Consider the following 18,379-nt stretch of genomic DNA (forward strand, 5'->3'; position numbering starts at 1 on the left):
AGGCTGGCTGAACAGATACAAAAACAAGACCTACATATATGCTGTCTACAAAAAAACCCACTTCGGATCAAGGGACACATATAGACTGAAAGTGAGGGGATGGAAAAATGTATCCCATGCAACTGGAAATCAAAAGAAAGCTGGAGTAGCAATACTCTTATCAGACAAAATAGAACTTAAAGACTGTTAAGAGACAGACATTACATAAGGATCATGGGATCAATCTAAGAAGATATACCAATTGTAAATATATACGCACCCAACATAGGATCACCTCAATATATAAGGCAAATGCTAACAGCCATAAAAGAATTGACAGCAACACAATAATAGTAGGGGACTTTTAACACCTCTCGTTACATCAACAAACAGATCATCCAAACAGAAAATTAATAAGGAAATGTAGGCCATAAATGACACATTAGACCAGAAGGACTTGATTGTTATTTATGGAATATTCCATCTTAAAGCAGCAGAATACACATTCTTTTCAAGTACACATGGAACATTCTACACAATAGATCCCATGCTGGGCCAAAAAGCAAGCCTATAGAAGCATAGAGCTTCCATTCCCTCTCCAGGTCCAGGTGCATCACTCTCCTACCACCTGCATGTGTTTACCAATTCAGAAGCTCTCCGAACCCGGTCCTATTGAGTTTCTATGGAGACTCCTTCACGCAGGCATGACTGATGCACTCATTGGCTCACTGGCTTTTGATTCAAACTCCAGCCCTTCTCCTCTTCCCCAGAAGATGGGGGTGGGACCACAAGTTCCAAACCTCTAATCAGGTGGTTGATTCTCCTGGCAGCCGGCCCCCACTCCTTAGGTGGGGTCCTAAAGTCAGGTCATTAGTATAACAGAAGACACCTGTATTGCACTCTTCACTTAAACTCCAAGGGTTTCAGGAGCTCTCTGCCAGCAGTTGGGAGCTAAAATCAATTAGTATGTTTGTTGGAGTTCCCACTGTGGCACAAGGGATCGGCAGTGTCTCTGGAGTGCTGAGATGCAAGTTTGATCCCCAGCCGGCAAAGTGGGTTAAGAACCCGGCATTGCTGAAGCTGTGGCATAGGTTGCAACTACAGCAAGACACAAAATATATCACAGACACAGTATATGATCCCATTTACAAGAAATGTCCAGAACAGGCAAATCCAGAGACAGAAAAGCAGATTAGTTGTTGTCAGAGGCTGGGATGGGAGCGACTCCTAACGGAGACCAGGTCTCCTTTTGGGGTGATAGAATCGCTCTGGAAGGGCAGACGGACAAGGCTCCAAGTCTCTCTAGTGCCCTGGACTTTGCACCTGTGGGGATGCTGCCAGGCAAATGTTGAACTGCTCCCCTATCCCCCACCCCCTGCCTTGTTAGCCTCTGCTGCCTTTGGTCCTGGCTGTGGCCATTGCCCACAGCACTGTACAGCAAAGTGATTCAGTTATACATATTCTTCTTCATATTCTTCTCCATTATGATATGTCACAGGATATTGACTATAGTCTCCTGTGCTATACAGTAGGACCTTGTTGTTTATCCATAATATATATAATAGCTTACATCTGCTAATCCCAAACTCCCAATCCTTCCTTCCTCCCAGCCCCCTCCCCCTTGACAACCACAAGTCTGTTTCTGTTTCATAGATATGTTCATTTGTATCGTATTTTAGATGAGAAAAAGGAAATTTTTAAAATATACCTTTGTCCGCTTCTACCAAGATAGCTAACAAGATTTGTTATCGCCAAGGTAGAATGAGAATGGGGTGGAAGGTTCAGGGGAGAAATGACAATTCTGTGTGTACATGTATGAATAGTTGTGTCTCTTCGAATCATATTAACATTTTACATATATAAGAATAAAACTAAATCAACAAAAATGGAAAGAAATAAAACCTAAAATGGAATGCAAACAGAAAAAAATGAACCTAACTATATACCAAGTAAATAACATAAGCACCCTCGATAGGAAAAAAAATCAAAAAGAAAAACTAATCCAAATAACTTCTGAACAGGGTACTTTACTTACGTATCCTCAGTATAAAAGACATGCAAATAAATCATGTACTGTACTCAATACATTGGTTTTTCACAAGTGTGGGTGCAGGAATTCTGATTCTACTTTCTGTACATTTTAAGACTGAGCAAACGAGTCAATATATTGACACCAGGAGCCAGTGCTCACTGTTGATGAAGGGAGATACGGATATGGAATGAGAGGGGCCTAGGAAGATTCCTTGGATATTTGTATGAATTCAAGGTATGTGTGTATGTGTCTATATGTGTGTGCATATGTACACATATACATATGCAGACATATACACAGAGCTTTGTTCTCTGAAAGGCCTTAGAAGTAATGACACCCCAACAGCAATGAACATACTTAGCACCCAGATTTTGATTTCTATATATAATTATTTACTAAGAGGAACCAGTGCTCCTTGGAGAAATGGCTGATTAGGCCTGGGGCAGGGAAAGAAAAAAAGGGCTGATACATCTTACTATGTTGGAAACTAAGGAAGTGCTCAGAAAATTATCAGGCTGTGACAAAAGGACAAGAAAAGTCAGCTTAAAGGGGCTTCCACTGGATAACTCAGGGACAACTAAGCATCAAAATAAACAATGACAGTAATGGATTATAACCACTGAAAATCTGGGATGGAAATGCTATAAAATTGTGTTGATTGTTGTACAACTATAATAAAATTCACTGAGTAATAAAAAAATACACTGTATCTTTTTTAAAAATCCACTGAAAAAATTAAAATCCATAAAAATAAAAATTCTATATTACTATAAATAAGTAAGAGGAATCCCCACTTCCTAACACCATCACTTACCTTGGGCATTAGAATTCCAACATGTGAATTTTGGATGCACACAAACATCCAGACCATAGCAAAGGTCAACAACAAAAACCAATCATACATCTATATACTAGCAATGAATACTTGAAATTGAAATTTATTTATTTTTGTCTTTTTTGGGCCACACCTGTGGCATATGGAAGTTCTCAGGCTAAGGGTCAAATCGGAGGGGTAGCTGCCAGCCTACACGACAGCCACAGCAATGCTAGATCCGAGCCGTGTCTGCAAGTTACACCACAGCTCCAGGCAACGCCAGATCCTTAACCCACTGAGCAAGCCCAGGGATGGAACCTGAATCCTCATGGATACTAGTCAGATTTGTTACCACTGAGCCACAACGGGAACTCCTTGAAATTGAAATTTTAACAACAAAACCATTTTCAATGGCTTAAAAAATGAAACATGCCATGTTGTTACGGAATGAATTATGTTACCCCTCAAATTCCTAAGTTGATGCCCAAACCCCCAGGGTGACTGTATTTGGAGATGGGACTTTTAGAAGGTAATTAGGCTAAATGAGGTCATAAGATTGGGGCCCAATTCAATAGGACTGGTATTCTCCTAAAAATAGGAAGAAACACCAGAGGTCCCTCTCTGCAGAGGCACAAAGGAAAGACCATGTGAGGACAGTGAGAAGGCAGCCGTCTACAAGCCAGGAAGAGAGGCTTCACCAGAAACCAACCCTGATCTGGGACTTCCAGCCTCCAGAACTGTGAGAAAATTAATTTGTTGTTTAAGCTACTCAGTCTGTGACATTTTATTATGGCAGCCTGAGCAGACTAATACACATGAATAGGATCTCTATGTTGAAAATTACAAAATATTGATGAAATCAATAAAAGTTCTAAATAAATGGAGAGACATAGCTTGTTCACGGACTAGAAGATGCAACAAAATAATGATGTCAATTCTTCCCAAAGTAATCTATAGGACTAACTCAATTCCTATCGAAATCATGGCAAGATCATTTTTAGATATGTCAACAAGATTATTCTGAAATGTATATACAAATACAAAGGCAAAAGAGTAAGAATAGCCAAACAATTTAGAAAAAGTGGAATTAAGTTGAAGAAATCACACTACTTGGTTTCAAAACTTACCGTAAAGCTGCAGTAATGAAGACGGTGTGGTACTGGCAGAGGATTAGATACATAGATCAAGACAACAAAAGAACAGTCCAGAAAGAGACCCCACAAACATGGCCAACTGACGTTTGACAAGACCATAAAAATCACTTCAATGGAGAAAAGATGGTCCTTTCAACAAATGAGGTTAGAACAAATAGAAGTCCATTTGCTAAATTATAAACCTCAGCCTAATCCTAACACCTCACATAAAAACTAATGCGAAATGGCTCTTAGGTCTAAATGTAAATCTAAAACGATAAAAACGTAGAGAATGGGAAAAAATTGTCATGACCTAGTGTGATATTGTGATTTATAATATTTTTTTTTCCATTTTTGACCACCCCATGGCATAGAGTTCCTAGGGCCAAGGGATCAGATCCAAGCTGCAGTTGTGACCTACACCACAGCTTCAGCAATGCCGGGTCCTTAACCTACTTTGCCGGCTGGGGATCAAACTTGCATCTCAGCACTCCAGAGACACTGCTGATCCCTTGTGCCACAGCGGGAACTCCAACAAACATACTAATTGATTTTAGCTCCCAACTGCTGGCAGAGAGCTCCTGAAACCCTTGGAGTTTAAGTGAAGCGTGCAATACAGGTGTCTTCTGTTATACTAATGACCTGACTTTAGGACCCCACCTAAGGAGTGGGGGCCGGCTGCCAGGAGAATCAACCACCTGATTAGAGGTTTGGAACTTGTGGTCCCACCCCCAACTTCTGGGGAAGGGGAGAAGGGCTGGAGTTTGAATCAAAAGCCAGTGGGCCAATGAGTGCATCAGTCATGCCTGCGTGAAGCAGTCTCCATAGAAACTCAATAGGACCGGGTTCAGAGAGCTTCTGAATTGGTAAACATGCAGGTGGTAGGAGAGTGACACACCTGGACCTGGAGAGGGAATGGAAGCTCCAAGCCTCTTCCCCTATACCTTGCCCCTCCACATCTCTTCCACCTGCATGTTCACCTGTATCCTTTATCATGTCCTAGTGTTTCCCTGAGTTCTGTGAGCCACTCTAGCAAATGAAGCGAACCCAAAAAGCAGGTTGTTGAAACCTCAGATCCACAGCGGGTTGGTCAGAAGCACAGGTGATAGGCTTTTGACTGGCATTTACGTTGGGAGGTGGGGCAATTGTAGGGAACTGAACCCCTTAACCTGTGAGATCTGACACAATCTCCAGGTAGACAGTATCAGAATTAAGCTGCAGAACACCCAGCTGGTGTCAGAGAATTGCTCGTTGTGGGAGAAGACCTCCACACATTTGGTGACCAGAAGTACCAGAAGTGAAGAGTGTGAGTTAAAGACTCACAGGAGTGATACAGTAGAAAAGAACTGGGTTTTTCTCTACATAGGAGGCTAGAGGTTTTCAATCTCACCTAGGGTAGTCAAAGAGTTCTTAGATCTAACATCGAAAGCACAACCCATAAAGGAAATAGTTTACATGTGGGACATTTTCAAAATTAAAAATTCTTTCTCTATGACCAACACTATGAACTGAAAGACAAGCCACACACCTGGAGAAAATATTTACAAACCACGTGTCTGACAAAGCTCTTGTACACAGAATACATAAAGAACTCACAAAACTCAGTAGTGAGAAAACATACAATGCAATTTAAAAAGGGGCAGAAGCCTTGATTGGACACTCACCAAAGAGGATATGCAAAAAGTAAAAGATATTCAACATCATTAGCCATTAGGGAAATGCAAATTAAAACCATCCAAGAGATAGCACTATACCACTAGAATGTATGAAATTAAAAATGCAGTTGACCATGGAAGAGCATCGCTTTGAACTGCACGGGTTCACCTGCACGTGGATTTTTTTCAATAAATGCATAATCCCGTACTACACGATCTGCAGTTAGTTGGGACCACAGATACAGAGGGCCAACTATAGGTGGACTTCCAACTACTAGGAGGGTTGGTGCCCCCAACCTGAGGGTTTTTTAAGAGTCAGCTATACTGACAGTACTAAGTACTGGCAAAAATGTGAAGCGATTGGAATTCTTACACATTTCTGGTGGAAATGAAAAATAATTCAACCATCCTGGAGAACAATTTGGCAGATTCCTAAAGAGTTAAACCATACACTTACCACATGACCTAGCAATCCACTATTTACTCTAGAGAACTGAACGCATATGTCCATGAATGTTTAAAGTATCTCTGCTCATAACTGCCAAACACCGAAAATAATTCGCATGTCTTTCAACAAGAGAATGGATAAATAAGCTGCAGTACATCTACAAAATGAAAAGCCAGTCAGCAATAAAAAGGAAAGAACTACTGACACACACAACTTGGCTGAATCTCTAGGGAATCGCACTGAGTAGAAAAAAAAAAATCCAGTTCCAGTAGGTTACAGACTTTATGTGATTTGATGTTATCACATTCTTGAAATGACAAAATTCTAGAAATAGAGACTAGATCAGTAATTGCTAGAGGTCTAGGAACAGGGTGGGGGTGGGTGGAGAACAGATGATTGAACTGTGTCTGAACACATCATGTGAATATCCTGGTTGTGACATTGTGTTATAATTTTGCAAGATGTTACCATTGATGGAAATTGAATCAAAGATACATGAGATTTCTCTGTATTATTTTTACAACTGCATGTCAATTACTGCAAAAGAATAATTTTTTTAAAAAAGCTACATACTGTATGATTCCATTTATATGACATTCTTGCAAAGATACAACTCTGATACAAAACATCTGTGGTTGCCTGAGGTTACAGTTAGGGGAGGATATGACTATAGGGGGTTGCATAAGGCCCTTTTTCGGTGTGATGAAACTATTCTCTATTCTATAGATTAGGCGTGACAGTCTACACAGGTGTTAATGTTTATCAGCCTGGACCACAAAAATCAATGTTACTGTACACAAATTTTAAAAATAAAAAAATTTTTAAGTGAAAGAAAAAAAAAAAAAAGATGGTGGGCTGTGGGTGCCTGCCATACTTTGTCTCTTGACCAAATGAGAATCCAAAGTCCAACTGAGAAAATTACTTGAGGAAAATCATTTAAAAGACAAGCAAGTTCCCCATTTCATTCCCACATTCCGTCTTGACATTATGGCTCCAGCTCACTGAGGAAGGCTCTAAGAAATACCTGCAGGAGACCAGAGGCTGCATTTGTCATCAGGTTGTGACTGAAGACAATTCAACCATCCACACAAAGATTCAGCAAAGAAAAGCCCTGAAAGGCAATTGCCCCAAAAGTTTTACTTGCCAGATGACTTGACTTTGTGTGTTCTCTCCCTCCTGAGTTAAGGGAGCCAGATTACCTCTGGCTGCCAGAGGCTCAAAGAGAAATTTGCAACTCAACTAATGTTATAATGCGTAACTAGCAGTTCCGCCCTAAGTCTTTTTTGCGTCTACATTCAAATTTGGCCTTGCTGCTGGCTCTCATTACCCCTGATTTTAATGCTTATTTGCAAATAATTTCCTATTCTACGTCTGAGAGTCCTACAGTGCTCATCGCGTCCAGGGCAGAACAGAAGGAACAGACAACATACTTACCTGGGGTTCGGCCATTTCCTGCTCTTCTTGGGAAAAGTCAGAGATGTGTGAGGATTGAGCTAGAAGAGTGGAGAAGTGTAGAGCATATGAGAGACTCCATCAGGCTTCCAATGCCCAGAATTATCTGCCTAGAAATCCTCTCACACCAACTGGGTGTGAGGCCTCTCTGTGTAAGTTTGGGCAACCTCCACAGTTTGGACATGTGGTTTTAACAACCACTTGTGTATACTTGAGTCTTTTCCTCATGTGACCATCTAACACAAAAGGGTTTTGTTTTTTTTTTCTAAAAATACTTGTGTTCTGACTCACAAGTTGTATTTCTAGGTATTTTCCATTATGAAATAATGTGTCATAATTTCTCTGAAGTACCTTCATCTCAGCATTGACTTTTAACGATGCCAAATTTAAACAATCCTAAATGACCCATAACATGGGATTAACAAGGAAATACAAGGGATTAAATTCTATGTGGTTATTAAAAAAAAAAGTATGGTACCGTACAATTATCTGTGTACTTTTCTGTACATACATCTAAATTACAAGGTTTTTAAACGTTAGAGAATAAACTTTTAGGCTGAATCACAGTAACTTCTAAATAAAAAAAGGGCAGGTTATAAAACTGCAGGAACCCATTTGAAAACCGTATGTTAAATGTTTAAAAATGCACGCCCCTTATACACACTACAAATGTCTAAGAACGGACATTTAAATGTAAGAGGGGATAAAATTAGTTCCTTTGAATTTTCTTTTCCTCTATTTTCTAATCAATCTATAATTCGAATGTGTTATTTGTTAAATGTCAAAAGAAACTGAACTTTACAACTATTATTCCCATGCGTTTTAAGCCCCATCCCCGCCCCCAGACCCCACACCACCAGATCCTGCCCAGCCCTCCCGAGCCCCAAGCTCTCAGGTGAGTTCTCTCAGGTGCCTCTTCTTGCTTCTCCTCACCTCACTGGGGCCGTCTTGCCCAGGAGCCAGAAGGAAGCCTTCGGGTGCAGATTCACTTCAGCTGGAGCATTCACACCAGGCCCCTACCTCGGGGCTTGGGCAAAGGGAAAGGGACAGAGGGAGAGGCGGGGACGCCTAAGGAGGAGCTTGAGGGGTGCGAATGAACCCTTAGCGCAGGTCACTGTGCTGGAAAATGTGTAAAAGTCAACGTTTAATAAGCACCATTCAACCCTGACTAGCCCCCTAACTTTGTCTGCCACGGAACCCACAGATCCTCATTCGCTGACCTCTCGGTCCACCATCACTAATCCCACAACCTCCCACGTCCACGACCCCTACAAACCGGCTGCATTGTTCCCCCAGAACTCCCCATCACTCAGCCCATCACTCCTACCACTCGCCCCCTCAACCTCTCTCTCGACAACAGATTTTCTGCTCGCTGCAGAGGAGACCGTTACAAGAACTGGCCCCGAGAAGCACTTCCGCTTTGGGACAACTCGGGCTCCGCAGCCACAGCGCTGCAGCGACCGGGTATGCGCAAGCTCAGTGGGGGCTTTGAGCCTGCGTCCGCCAATAGTCAACATGGGGGCACACCCACCTCGCTCTCGCCCGACGCGAACGCGGTGGGGCAGCAGCGCAGGCGCAGAGGGAAGATGGCCGCTCCGGTGACGTCACTGTTCTGAAGCGATGGCCGCGCCCACTGCGTGTCTTCCCCTTGCGGGTGCTGGTGTAGAACAGGTGTTTACTTTGATCGGTGGAGGCCGTCATTCCTAAGACTCCAAAAACCTGTTTCCTTACGGCGGGAAGGAGACGTGCCCAATTAAGGAAAATGCTAGCGGGCGGAAATTTGATCTTTTGAACCTGGAGGGCGAGGGCAGCTTCGGGTTCGCAGGTGTAATTGAATAGGAAATGGGGGTGCATGGTAGAATTGCTCTACAAGCACAAAGGCTAGGAGGTTGGCTTCTTAGTTCACTAGCTCCATCCAGTGGCTAAGGCTGGAAGTTTACAGCCTAGCTTTTGAAGGACGGTGTGCAGACAAACAAGAGGCTGAAGAATAAATAAACGGCGACTTAGAGGATGGACACACACACACACACACACCCTGGGATGATGGGGATGTGTTAAGTAGTGGCTGACAGGTTGTTTTCTCAGGATGAGCAGGGACAATCTCCTTTTGTCAGGGGTGACAGTTACGCTGACCAAAAGGAACCAGCCACACAAATATCTGAAGCAGAGATTTGTGGTGGAGGGCCACTCTAGCCTCGAACTTCCTGCCTCCAAGAGAGGAATCCCCTTCCATCCTCTTGAAGCCATTGGCATTTAGGGTGGTGTTGGTATGTGCAGCCAAACTGACTCCTCAATGATACAGCAGACTTTTCTGTCTTGGCCAATGTGTCACTAAATGGGAGACACATGGGATGGGGGGGCAGGTGAATAACGGTGCATGAAGGACAAATTGGGGAGAGACAAAGGGTGATGTCAGGGAGGTGAATGAGCAGTAGAGTGGAGTGAATGTGGGGAGTGTGGAGCAGAGTGAGTAAATGACTATGCATTTGATTTTTTTTTTTTTTTTTTGAGTGCCTGTGGCATGCAGAAGTTCCCCGGCCAGAGAGCAAACCTGTGCCACAGCGGTGATCCAAGCCACAGCAGTGACAATGCTGGATACCTAACCACGAGGCTACCAGGGAATTCCAATGCATTTGATTTTGAATTAATAAGATTATGAATGAGACTGAGTAAATGATGGGGAAATGAGGCACAGTCTAAATGGCAAAAAGTGGAAATGGGAGCAGATTGTGAGTTGATTGGGGCAATGAAAGTTGGCGAATGTGAATGAGGTTGATAAAGCATTAGTGTGCAAGTTGGTATGAGTACTAAGGATTAGAGTGTAAATGAATGATGGTTTAGGGGGTACAGTATGAGTAAAGAGAGGCAAATTTAGGGGGAAAGTAGAAGTGAACGAAGGTAATGTGAGATGTGAGGCACTGAAGGAAGAAGGGGGGGCACAAGGGACAGAACACAAGGGAAGGGAAATGAACACGTGGTTGAATGTGAATACTTGAATCGAGTCTCGTTTGTTTGAGTGGGGATACTGTGAAGGAGGAGATTGACCAGAGGTGCATGAAGGACAGAATGGGATTAGATGGGGGTAATGCAAGGCATTGCCTGGAATGTGCAGAGATCCCAGTAGGCATCAGCCCAGGTGAATGAGCTGAAGCGTGTATGTAAATGGAGGTAACATTGGACAGAGTGAGAATGGGAGACGGTGAGTAATTGTGAGGCCAGGGGAGAGGGGAGGAGGGACACGTTGCCCAAAGCGAGTAAAGTGAGAGAAATGGGGCCCAATGTGAGCAAAAAGTGGTAAATCTGAGGCAGAGTGTGATGGAATGAGAGTCGCATGGGGAGTTCCTGTCTTGGCGCAGCAGAAACGAATCCAACTAGGATACATGAGGTTTCAGTTTCAATCCCCAGCCTCGCTCAGTGGGTTAAGGATCAGGCATTGCCATGAGCTGTGATGTAGGTCACAGACGTGGCTCGGAGCCAGCGTGGCTGTGGCTGTGGTGTAGGCCGGCAGCTGAGGCTCCGATTGGACCCCTAGCCTGGGAACCTCCATATGCCGTGGGTGCGGCCCTAAAAAGCAAAATAAATAAATAAATAAATAAATAAATAAATAAAAGAAAGAAAGAGAGTCCCATAGGGCAGAGTGGGAGCAACTGGACGGGAATCAGGAGCAGAATGGGAGAGATAAGTGGAAACAGGGATTACATTGGGTGTGACTGCAAATGTAGGACATAGCATGAGGCAGAGTGAGAGTAAATGGAGGCAAATGAAGAGAAGATTTGAGAAAGAACGGAGGTGACCAAGCGTGGAGTATGTGTGGGTACCTTGAATGAGTGTTTGAGAGTAATACAGTCCCAGGAAATGCCGGTAATATGGGGGAGGGGGGCAGCCCTTGAGAGAAGTGAAGAAAGGGCACAAGGGAATGAGGCCCAGAGTCAATGAACAAAGCTGAAGGATGGACCACATGAGAGTAGATGGGAGTCCTTTGATGAGGTGTCAGGAATTGAAGATGAAAATAGGAAATGTGAGTCGGAGTGGGACTGAATGGAGGTGAAGGAGAACTACGATGTGAGCGAGCTTGAGTCATGGCAAGTAGAGGGTTATTGAATGGCAGTAACACGAGGCCCAGTGAGACCAAATATAAGTGGGTGTGAGGCAGTGTAAGTGGACGGGGGAATAAAAGGTAGAATGAGAATGGGGGTAAAAAGGCAGTAGAGTGAACATGTATATGTAATATATCTTGTGTAATATGCAATGTGAGGCAGAATCTGATTGAATGGAGGTAACGTGGGGCAGATTCCAGTAAACGAGGGTGGAACAGAGCATGCTAAGTGAAGAGAGGTGAAGGGGTTGCTGAGAATATATAAATGGAGGTAATTTGGGGCAGGGGTTGACGGCAAGGTGGCCATATTTTACAGAGCAGGAGGAATCTCAGGTGGTAGCACTGACTACTCAGCAGAGTGTAGTGGGTAGGATGGAGGTGATGAGGGGCAGAGTGAACGGAAATGAAGGTAATCAAAAGGGTTAGAGCATGGTGAATGGGACTAGAGTGGGACAGTGTTAAGGAATGTAGCGGAACATGGGCCAGGTATGAGGCTTAGTATCTCAATCTTGTCTGGCCTTTGTGTGTCCCCAGCTCCTCTTTCCCCTGTGTCCCTTTCTGTCATCTCTAGGTTTCTCCCTGTCTTTGTCTCATTCAGCCTCTGTGTATACAGAATCTTTCTTTTTCTTTGTGTGTGTCTTTAAGGGAAGATGGTGAGGTGCCCAACCCCCTTCCTTCTGTGTTCCAGAACCTATCACTTAGATCTTTGCTCATAGCACCCAGAGTTCCAGAATGACCAGAGTATTGAACACCGCAGGGTGAGTCTGGAGCAAAGAAGTCAGTTAGGAGGGCTGTCATAATGAAAGCCTGGGGCTCTGTGGTGGTGACCCTCACCATGCTAATGGCTGCCACTGTGGATGCCAAGATTTATGAACGCTGTGAGCTGGCAACGAAGCTGGAGAAGGCGGGCCTCGATGGCTTCAAGGGCTACACCACTGGAGACTGTGAGATTCTGTTACCCCAAGTCCTACCCACACCCTGAGCCACCCACCACACTCAGACCCAGGTCCCTCTTGCCATCTGTCCCCTCCCCAGGCTAGGGAACAATCCTCTCGCCCCCCACCCCAACTGTGATGTGTAGTTTAACTCTAGTCTTATCTTTCTCATCATTTCCTTCACAACTCTTTACCCTCATGTCTACTACCACCACCACCATTACCATCAATGGCATCACTGCTGTTATCACCATGCATACCATCACCACCACCATTACTGGTATCTCATCACAATCCCCAACATCAACACCTCCACCAAACCAAGGTCATCACCCCTACGACTGAGATGAAAACCATCCCTGCCCCCACATCCACCCTCCCCTATTCCCAGGACTCATGACTATCTGCTACCTCCCCTCTCTCTCCCTGCCCCAGGGCTGTGCATGGCGCACTATGAGAGTGGCTTTGACACCTCCTTTGTGAACCACAATCCTGATGGCAGCAGTGAATATGGCATTTTCCAACTGAACTCCGCCTGGTGGTGTGACAATGGTGTTACACCCACCCAGAACCTCTGTCACATGGAGTGTCATGGTGAGGCAGCACTGGGGACATCTTGAAGCTCTGCCTGGCCCCACTCCCCAGCACAGAGAGAGCAAGACTGTCTAAGCTACAATCTTTTTTTGTTTTGTTTTGTTTTGTCTTTTTGTCCTTTTAGGGCCACACCTGTGGCATATGGAGATTCCCAGGCTAGGAATCTAATCGGAGCTGTTGCTGCTGGCCTACACCACAACCACAGCAACACAGGATCCGAGCCGTGTCTGCGACCTAGACCACAGCTCACGGCAACGCTGGATCCTTAACCCACTGAGCAAGGCCAGGGATCGAACCCGCAACCTCATGGTTCCAAGTCAGATTCATTTCCACTGCACCACAATGGGAACTCACAAAGCTACAATCTTAAGTAACAATCAGAAAAATGATAAGGGAAGGAGCAGAGTTGCCTGGGCTGTTAGAAACAACATCTTGTATCCTTAACCAGACCACACTGAGATGTCGTCTAGGTCAGGAGGACTCAAAGCTCCCAAACCTCACCTAGAATAGAGGTCATCTAGGACTAGGCACCATGGTAGCTGAGATTGAACAGGACTAGCCAACGTGGAGACTGAGGTCGCTTGTAACCAGTCAAAATTGGTATTGAGGTTATCCAGGACCTGACAACATAGTGTTTGAAGCCCCCAGGACTGACCAGCCTTGCAGTTGAGTGGCTTCCCAAGCAGCCAACAGCCATTGCAGTTGAGATCATTCATAACCACACAAAAATGACCATTGAAGTCACCCAGAACTGGCCCAACATGGAGTTTGAGGTTGTTCAGGACCAGCCAGTAGGGTAGTTGAGATTATTCATAACCAGCCAACATGACAATCAAGATCACACAGGATTAGTCAATGAGCTAAGGCTGTACAGAACCAGCCAACATGGCAGTTGAGGTAATTCATATCCAGCTGATAAGTGCATCAGGGTCATCCAGAATCAGACAATATAGAAGTTATTCAGGCCCTAAGGAACCCAGAACCCCTGGGCCTTTCATACACTGTCGCCCTGTCCCAAATATACCAGATCGCTATGTCCCTCTCCTTCCCCAGAACTGCTCAACCGCCATATTCTTGATGACATCATGTGTGCCCAGCAGGTAGTGTCCTCACAGGAAGGTATGAATGCCTGGTAAGTGTACAGGAATGGCTGGGACCCTGGGCAACCGGGATAGTGGCACTGCCATTCTATCAGCCTGTCCACTTCATCCTCCCTCTCTCCTTTCCTTTCCCAGGGATTCTTGGAGCCAGCACTGTTCTGGCCATGACTTATCTGAATGGCTCAAGGGGTGTCATTTGAATGTAAAACCTGACCCCAAAAGAATTCATTCATGACTAAGATTCTCAGTGATAGAAATTTTCTTTTCCTTTTTGTTCTTTCTCTTGTGGATTTAATAAAGTATGATACTATAAAGAATGCAAGAGACCCCTGAGGTCTGACTCACTTCATTTTTCCAATGCTTGAAGGTAACCCGATTCAATCCCTCCCTTCACATATTCAAAGCTCTAATCAGGGGACACAAGATAATTTGGGGTAGGAGTGGAGGATGATGTAGTGATTAAGAGCATAAGTTCTCCTGGGTTCAGATACCATCTGTACCACTTACTAGCTAGGTTGTCTCGAGTGAGGCACTTAATTTCTTTGTGCCTCAGTTTCTTCATCTGCAAAATGATGATGTAGGGGGAGTAAGTATTTCACGAGGTTGTTAGGAGAATTGAATGAATTAATGTTTGCAAAGCACATAAAGTGCTTGGTACTCAAAGCGATTCTAGGTCTGGAGATAGAAGGGATGAGGAGGTAGGAAAATTGGCTTCCTTTGAAAAGTATCATTCTCTGTTGTGCTAACTACAGGGACTTTAATTAAGGCAGATGCAGTCTCTTCGAGGGATAATGGAATTGGTTACAGCTTACACAGGAAGCTCATTGGGAATTAAGAGTTTAAAGTATTTGGAGTTCCCATTGTGGCTCAGTGGTAACAAACCCGACTAGCATCCATGAGGATGCAGTTTCGATTCCTGGCCCTGCTCAGTGGGTTAAGGATCCGGAGTTGCCGTGAGCTGTGGTGTAGGTTGCAGACGTGGCTCGCATCCTGCGTTGCTGTGGCTGTGGCGTAGACCAGCAGCTGCAGCTCCAATTCCACCCCAGCCTGGGAACTTCCATATGCCACTGGTGTGGCCCTAAAAAGCCAAAAAAAAAAGGGGGGGGGTAAAGTATTCTTCTGCTACATCCTCCCACACATTACCATTCTAACTCTTAGCCCCCAACATCTTTCACAATCTGTAACCAAAGTTTCAAGTGACAAACTGGAAATTTAGGCCAGGAATTCAATGGCTGCACAAGGTAATCCTTTTTTTTTTTTTTTTTTTTTTTTTTTTTTACTTGAGTCTCAGTCTATGGCTTGAGCAGAGAATTTAGGAATTTGAACTTGCCGATCTTCCTCTTTGTGCTGGCCAGCCCCACTGAAAGCAGCCACCCTGGTGAGGAAGCAGTCCTCACGTCCTTTGTACTTTTTGGTGTGTGTGGCAGTGGGAGTCCTTCAACTACGCAAAGCCTTGTTTTCAGTGTTTATTTTATCCCAGATAAGCACAGGTGATCATGAAAGCCACTACATGCCAAGGAATACTGGAGCCCCCTTCCTTAAATGCCACCTGTGTTTCCCCTGCCTTCAGCCCCAACCAGCCTAGATAACCAAATCTCACATTTCCCTGAGGGTCCATAAAAGGTACCATCACTCTGGGTACCAATTTCTGGAGGAATAGTTATTCATCAAAAGCATCAGAAATAAACTGGTGGATTTAAGTAAAAAGCAGATTTCCTAGGAGTTCCCAGGGGGGTAAAGTTTAAGGATCCGATATTGTCACTGCTGTGGCTCGGGTCACTGCTATGTTGTTCAGGTCAATCCCTAGACTGGGAACTTCCACATGCCATGGCACAGAAGGGAAAGGGAAAAAAAAGCAGATCTCCTAAATGCCAATCAGATCATTCATAGTGTTTCTGGGAAGATTGCATGATCAAGCTCAGCCAGCAGGAAGTCTCACACAGAGAAAAAGCCAAAATCTTGACCATAGAACAGGGTGGGCCAGAAATACTGGCATTATCAGCTGTTGCTACTTCTGAAAATTGGATTTGATGTCCTGGTGTTGTATCCTTTACAGTTTTCTGATTATGCATCCCTTCTAATAATTTACCACACTTATATTTATCATCATTATTCATTTAGTAGTTATTTTAAATCTCTAATTTTAATCATTTAATAAACTCTTTTTTTTTCCTTTTTCGGGCCACACATGCAGCATATGGAAGTTCCCAGGCTAGGGGTCCAATCAGAGCTACGGCTGCCAGCCTACATCACAGCCACAGCAACATGGGATCCAAGCTAGGTCTGTGACCTATACCACAGCTCACAGCAATGCCAGATCCCCCGCCCACCAAGTGAGGCCAGGGATTGAGCATGCATCCTCATGGATACTAGTCAGATTCGTTTCCACTGAGCCACAACAGGAACTCTGATAAACTTTTTTTGGTAGATGGCACTTGTTCTCCATTACTAGAGATGTCAAAACAGCTATTTTTTATAATAAACTGTGTTGGGTTTTTTTCTATGAGATTTTGGCATTAAATCTGGAATATTTCCCTTAATATCATGTCTATATTTATTGAAATCAATTAAACTGGGTTTCTCTTGATATCTGTGCCCAGATTTACCATGACGTTTGGCTCTTGTATATTTAGAATTTCAAAGAATTGCAAGCTTGAACAACCTCTCTGATGTAAAATAGTCATTCACCATATACCCATGAGAACCAGTATGGAGACCAAGTTCTTTTCGCACCAAGACCTTGACTCTTACTCTTTCTTCTGCTTGTAATGTTCTTACCCCTAGTATGTCTGGCTCCTCATTCTTAGAAAGACCTTCCCTGACCACCTTAGCTAAAGCATAACACTCTCACCTCAACTCTTTCTTTTTCTTTGACTTTTCTGAGAAGGATTTTTCCATTTTTAGTTCTTTTGCAAAGCTTCCCTTTTCTCTGATTTCTTTACTCCATGATGAGCTTCAACTTCTGGAAGAAGGGTTGTTTTTTTTGTTGGTTTTTTTTTTTTTTTTTTTTTTTTTTTTGCTGTTTGTTTGTTTGTTTTGCCTTCTACAGCCATCCTTGCATATGGAAGTTCCCAGGCTAGGGGTCCAATTGGAGCTTCAGCTGCCGGACTATACCACAGCCACAGCAACATGGGATCTGAGCCTCATCTTTGACCTACACCACAGCTCATGGCAATGCTGGATCCTTAACCCACTGAGCGGGGCCAGGGATAGAACCCACAACCTCTTAGATACTAGTTGGGTTCTTAACCCACTGAGCCACAGTGGGAACTCCTGGAAGGTTTTTCTTGTACTCAGGACAGCCATAGGGTTTCTCTCCTACATGAGTTTTCCAGTGTCCAGTGAGTTTTGACTTTTCTCTGAAGGTTCTACTACACTTACCACATCTATAGGGTTTCTCTCCTGGGTGACTTTTTTGATGCATAACGAGATATGATTTCTAGGAGAAAGCTTTCTCACATATAGTACACTCACAGGGTTTCTCCTCTGTGTGAACTCTCTGATGAACAGTGAGATATGACTTCAGGAAGAAAGCTTTATCACCTTCATTGCATTCATAGGATTTCTCAACTTTCTCTCCTGTTTGCGCTCTCTGATGCAACATTAGATATGACTTCCGGGAGATGACTTTCCCACATAAATCCATCAGTTTTTTCCCCTGCATGAGTTCTCTGATGAGCACTTAGACTGAGCTTAAGGAAGAAGGCTCTTCTGCAGTCTGAACACACATAAGGTTTCTGTTCTGGATGAGTTCTTTGATGTCCATGCATTGTTGATTTCTCTCTGAAGGAGTTACCGCATTCATTACATTCAAAGGGTTTGTCGCCTATGTGCGTTCTCTGATGTACACTAAGGTGTGCCTTCTTGTTAAACGCATTTCTGAACTCTGTACCTTCCTTCATAGGGTTTCTGTCCTACATGAGTGATCTGATGAGCAATAAGGAGTGAATTCTTGCTGAGTTGTTCTATACTTAGGAAATTCATAGAGTTTCTCACCAGCTTGAGTTATATACTATGCTGAACAAAAAAAGGGTTACGCTTATGAGCTTTCCCACCCACATAATGATCATCAGTTTTCATTCCATTATTTTTCTCAAGCCTGCCATGAATTAATAATTTCCCACATCCATTACATTCATTA

General features: G+C 43.8%; 2 protein-coding genes across 8 annotated transcripts in view; one reads left to right on the forward strand and one right to left on the reverse strand.

The window, feature by feature from the left end:
- Window positions 1–8,998, reverse strand: part of ZNF182 (zinc finger protein 182) — a 29,082-nt gene extending 20,084 nt beyond the window's left edge. For 2 of the 7 annotated variants that reach the window (XM_021080397.1, XM_005657800.3), the window contains exons 1-3: window positions 8,841–8,997; window positions 8,447–8,632; window positions 7,496–7,554 (exon numbers count right to left, since the gene is read on the reverse strand). In XM_021080397.1, the coding sequence (XP_020936056.1) occupies window positions 7,496–7,510 (15 nt within the window). In that variant the 5' untranslated portion in view covers window positions 7,511–7,554; window positions 8,447–8,632; window positions 8,841–8,997. Of the gene's footprint in view, window positions 1–7,495; window positions 7,555–8,446 lie in introns of all 7 variants that reach the window. The other 5 variants (XM_013990884.2, XM_013990882.2, XM_013990883.2 and 2 more) reach the window with 4 other exon arrangements.
- On the forward strand, window positions 12,409–14,473 carry SPACA5 (sperm acrosome associated 5). Its single transcript, NM_001177930.1, has 4 exons — window positions 12,409–12,553; window positions 12,980–13,138; window positions 14,192–14,270; window positions 14,374–14,473. Exons 1-4 carry the CDS (start codon window positions 12,409–12,411, stop codon window positions 14,471–14,473), a joined length of 483 nt encoding a protein of 160 aa, NP_001171401.1.

Source organism: Sus scrofa, chromosome X, assembly GCF_000003025.6.
Source record: "Sus scrofa isolate TJ Tabasco breed Duroc chromosome X, Sscrofa11.1, whole genome shotgun sequence".
In the NCBI taxonomy this organism is placed as follows: domain Eukaryota; kingdom Metazoa; phylum Chordata; class Mammalia; order Artiodactyla; family Suidae; genus Sus; species Sus scrofa.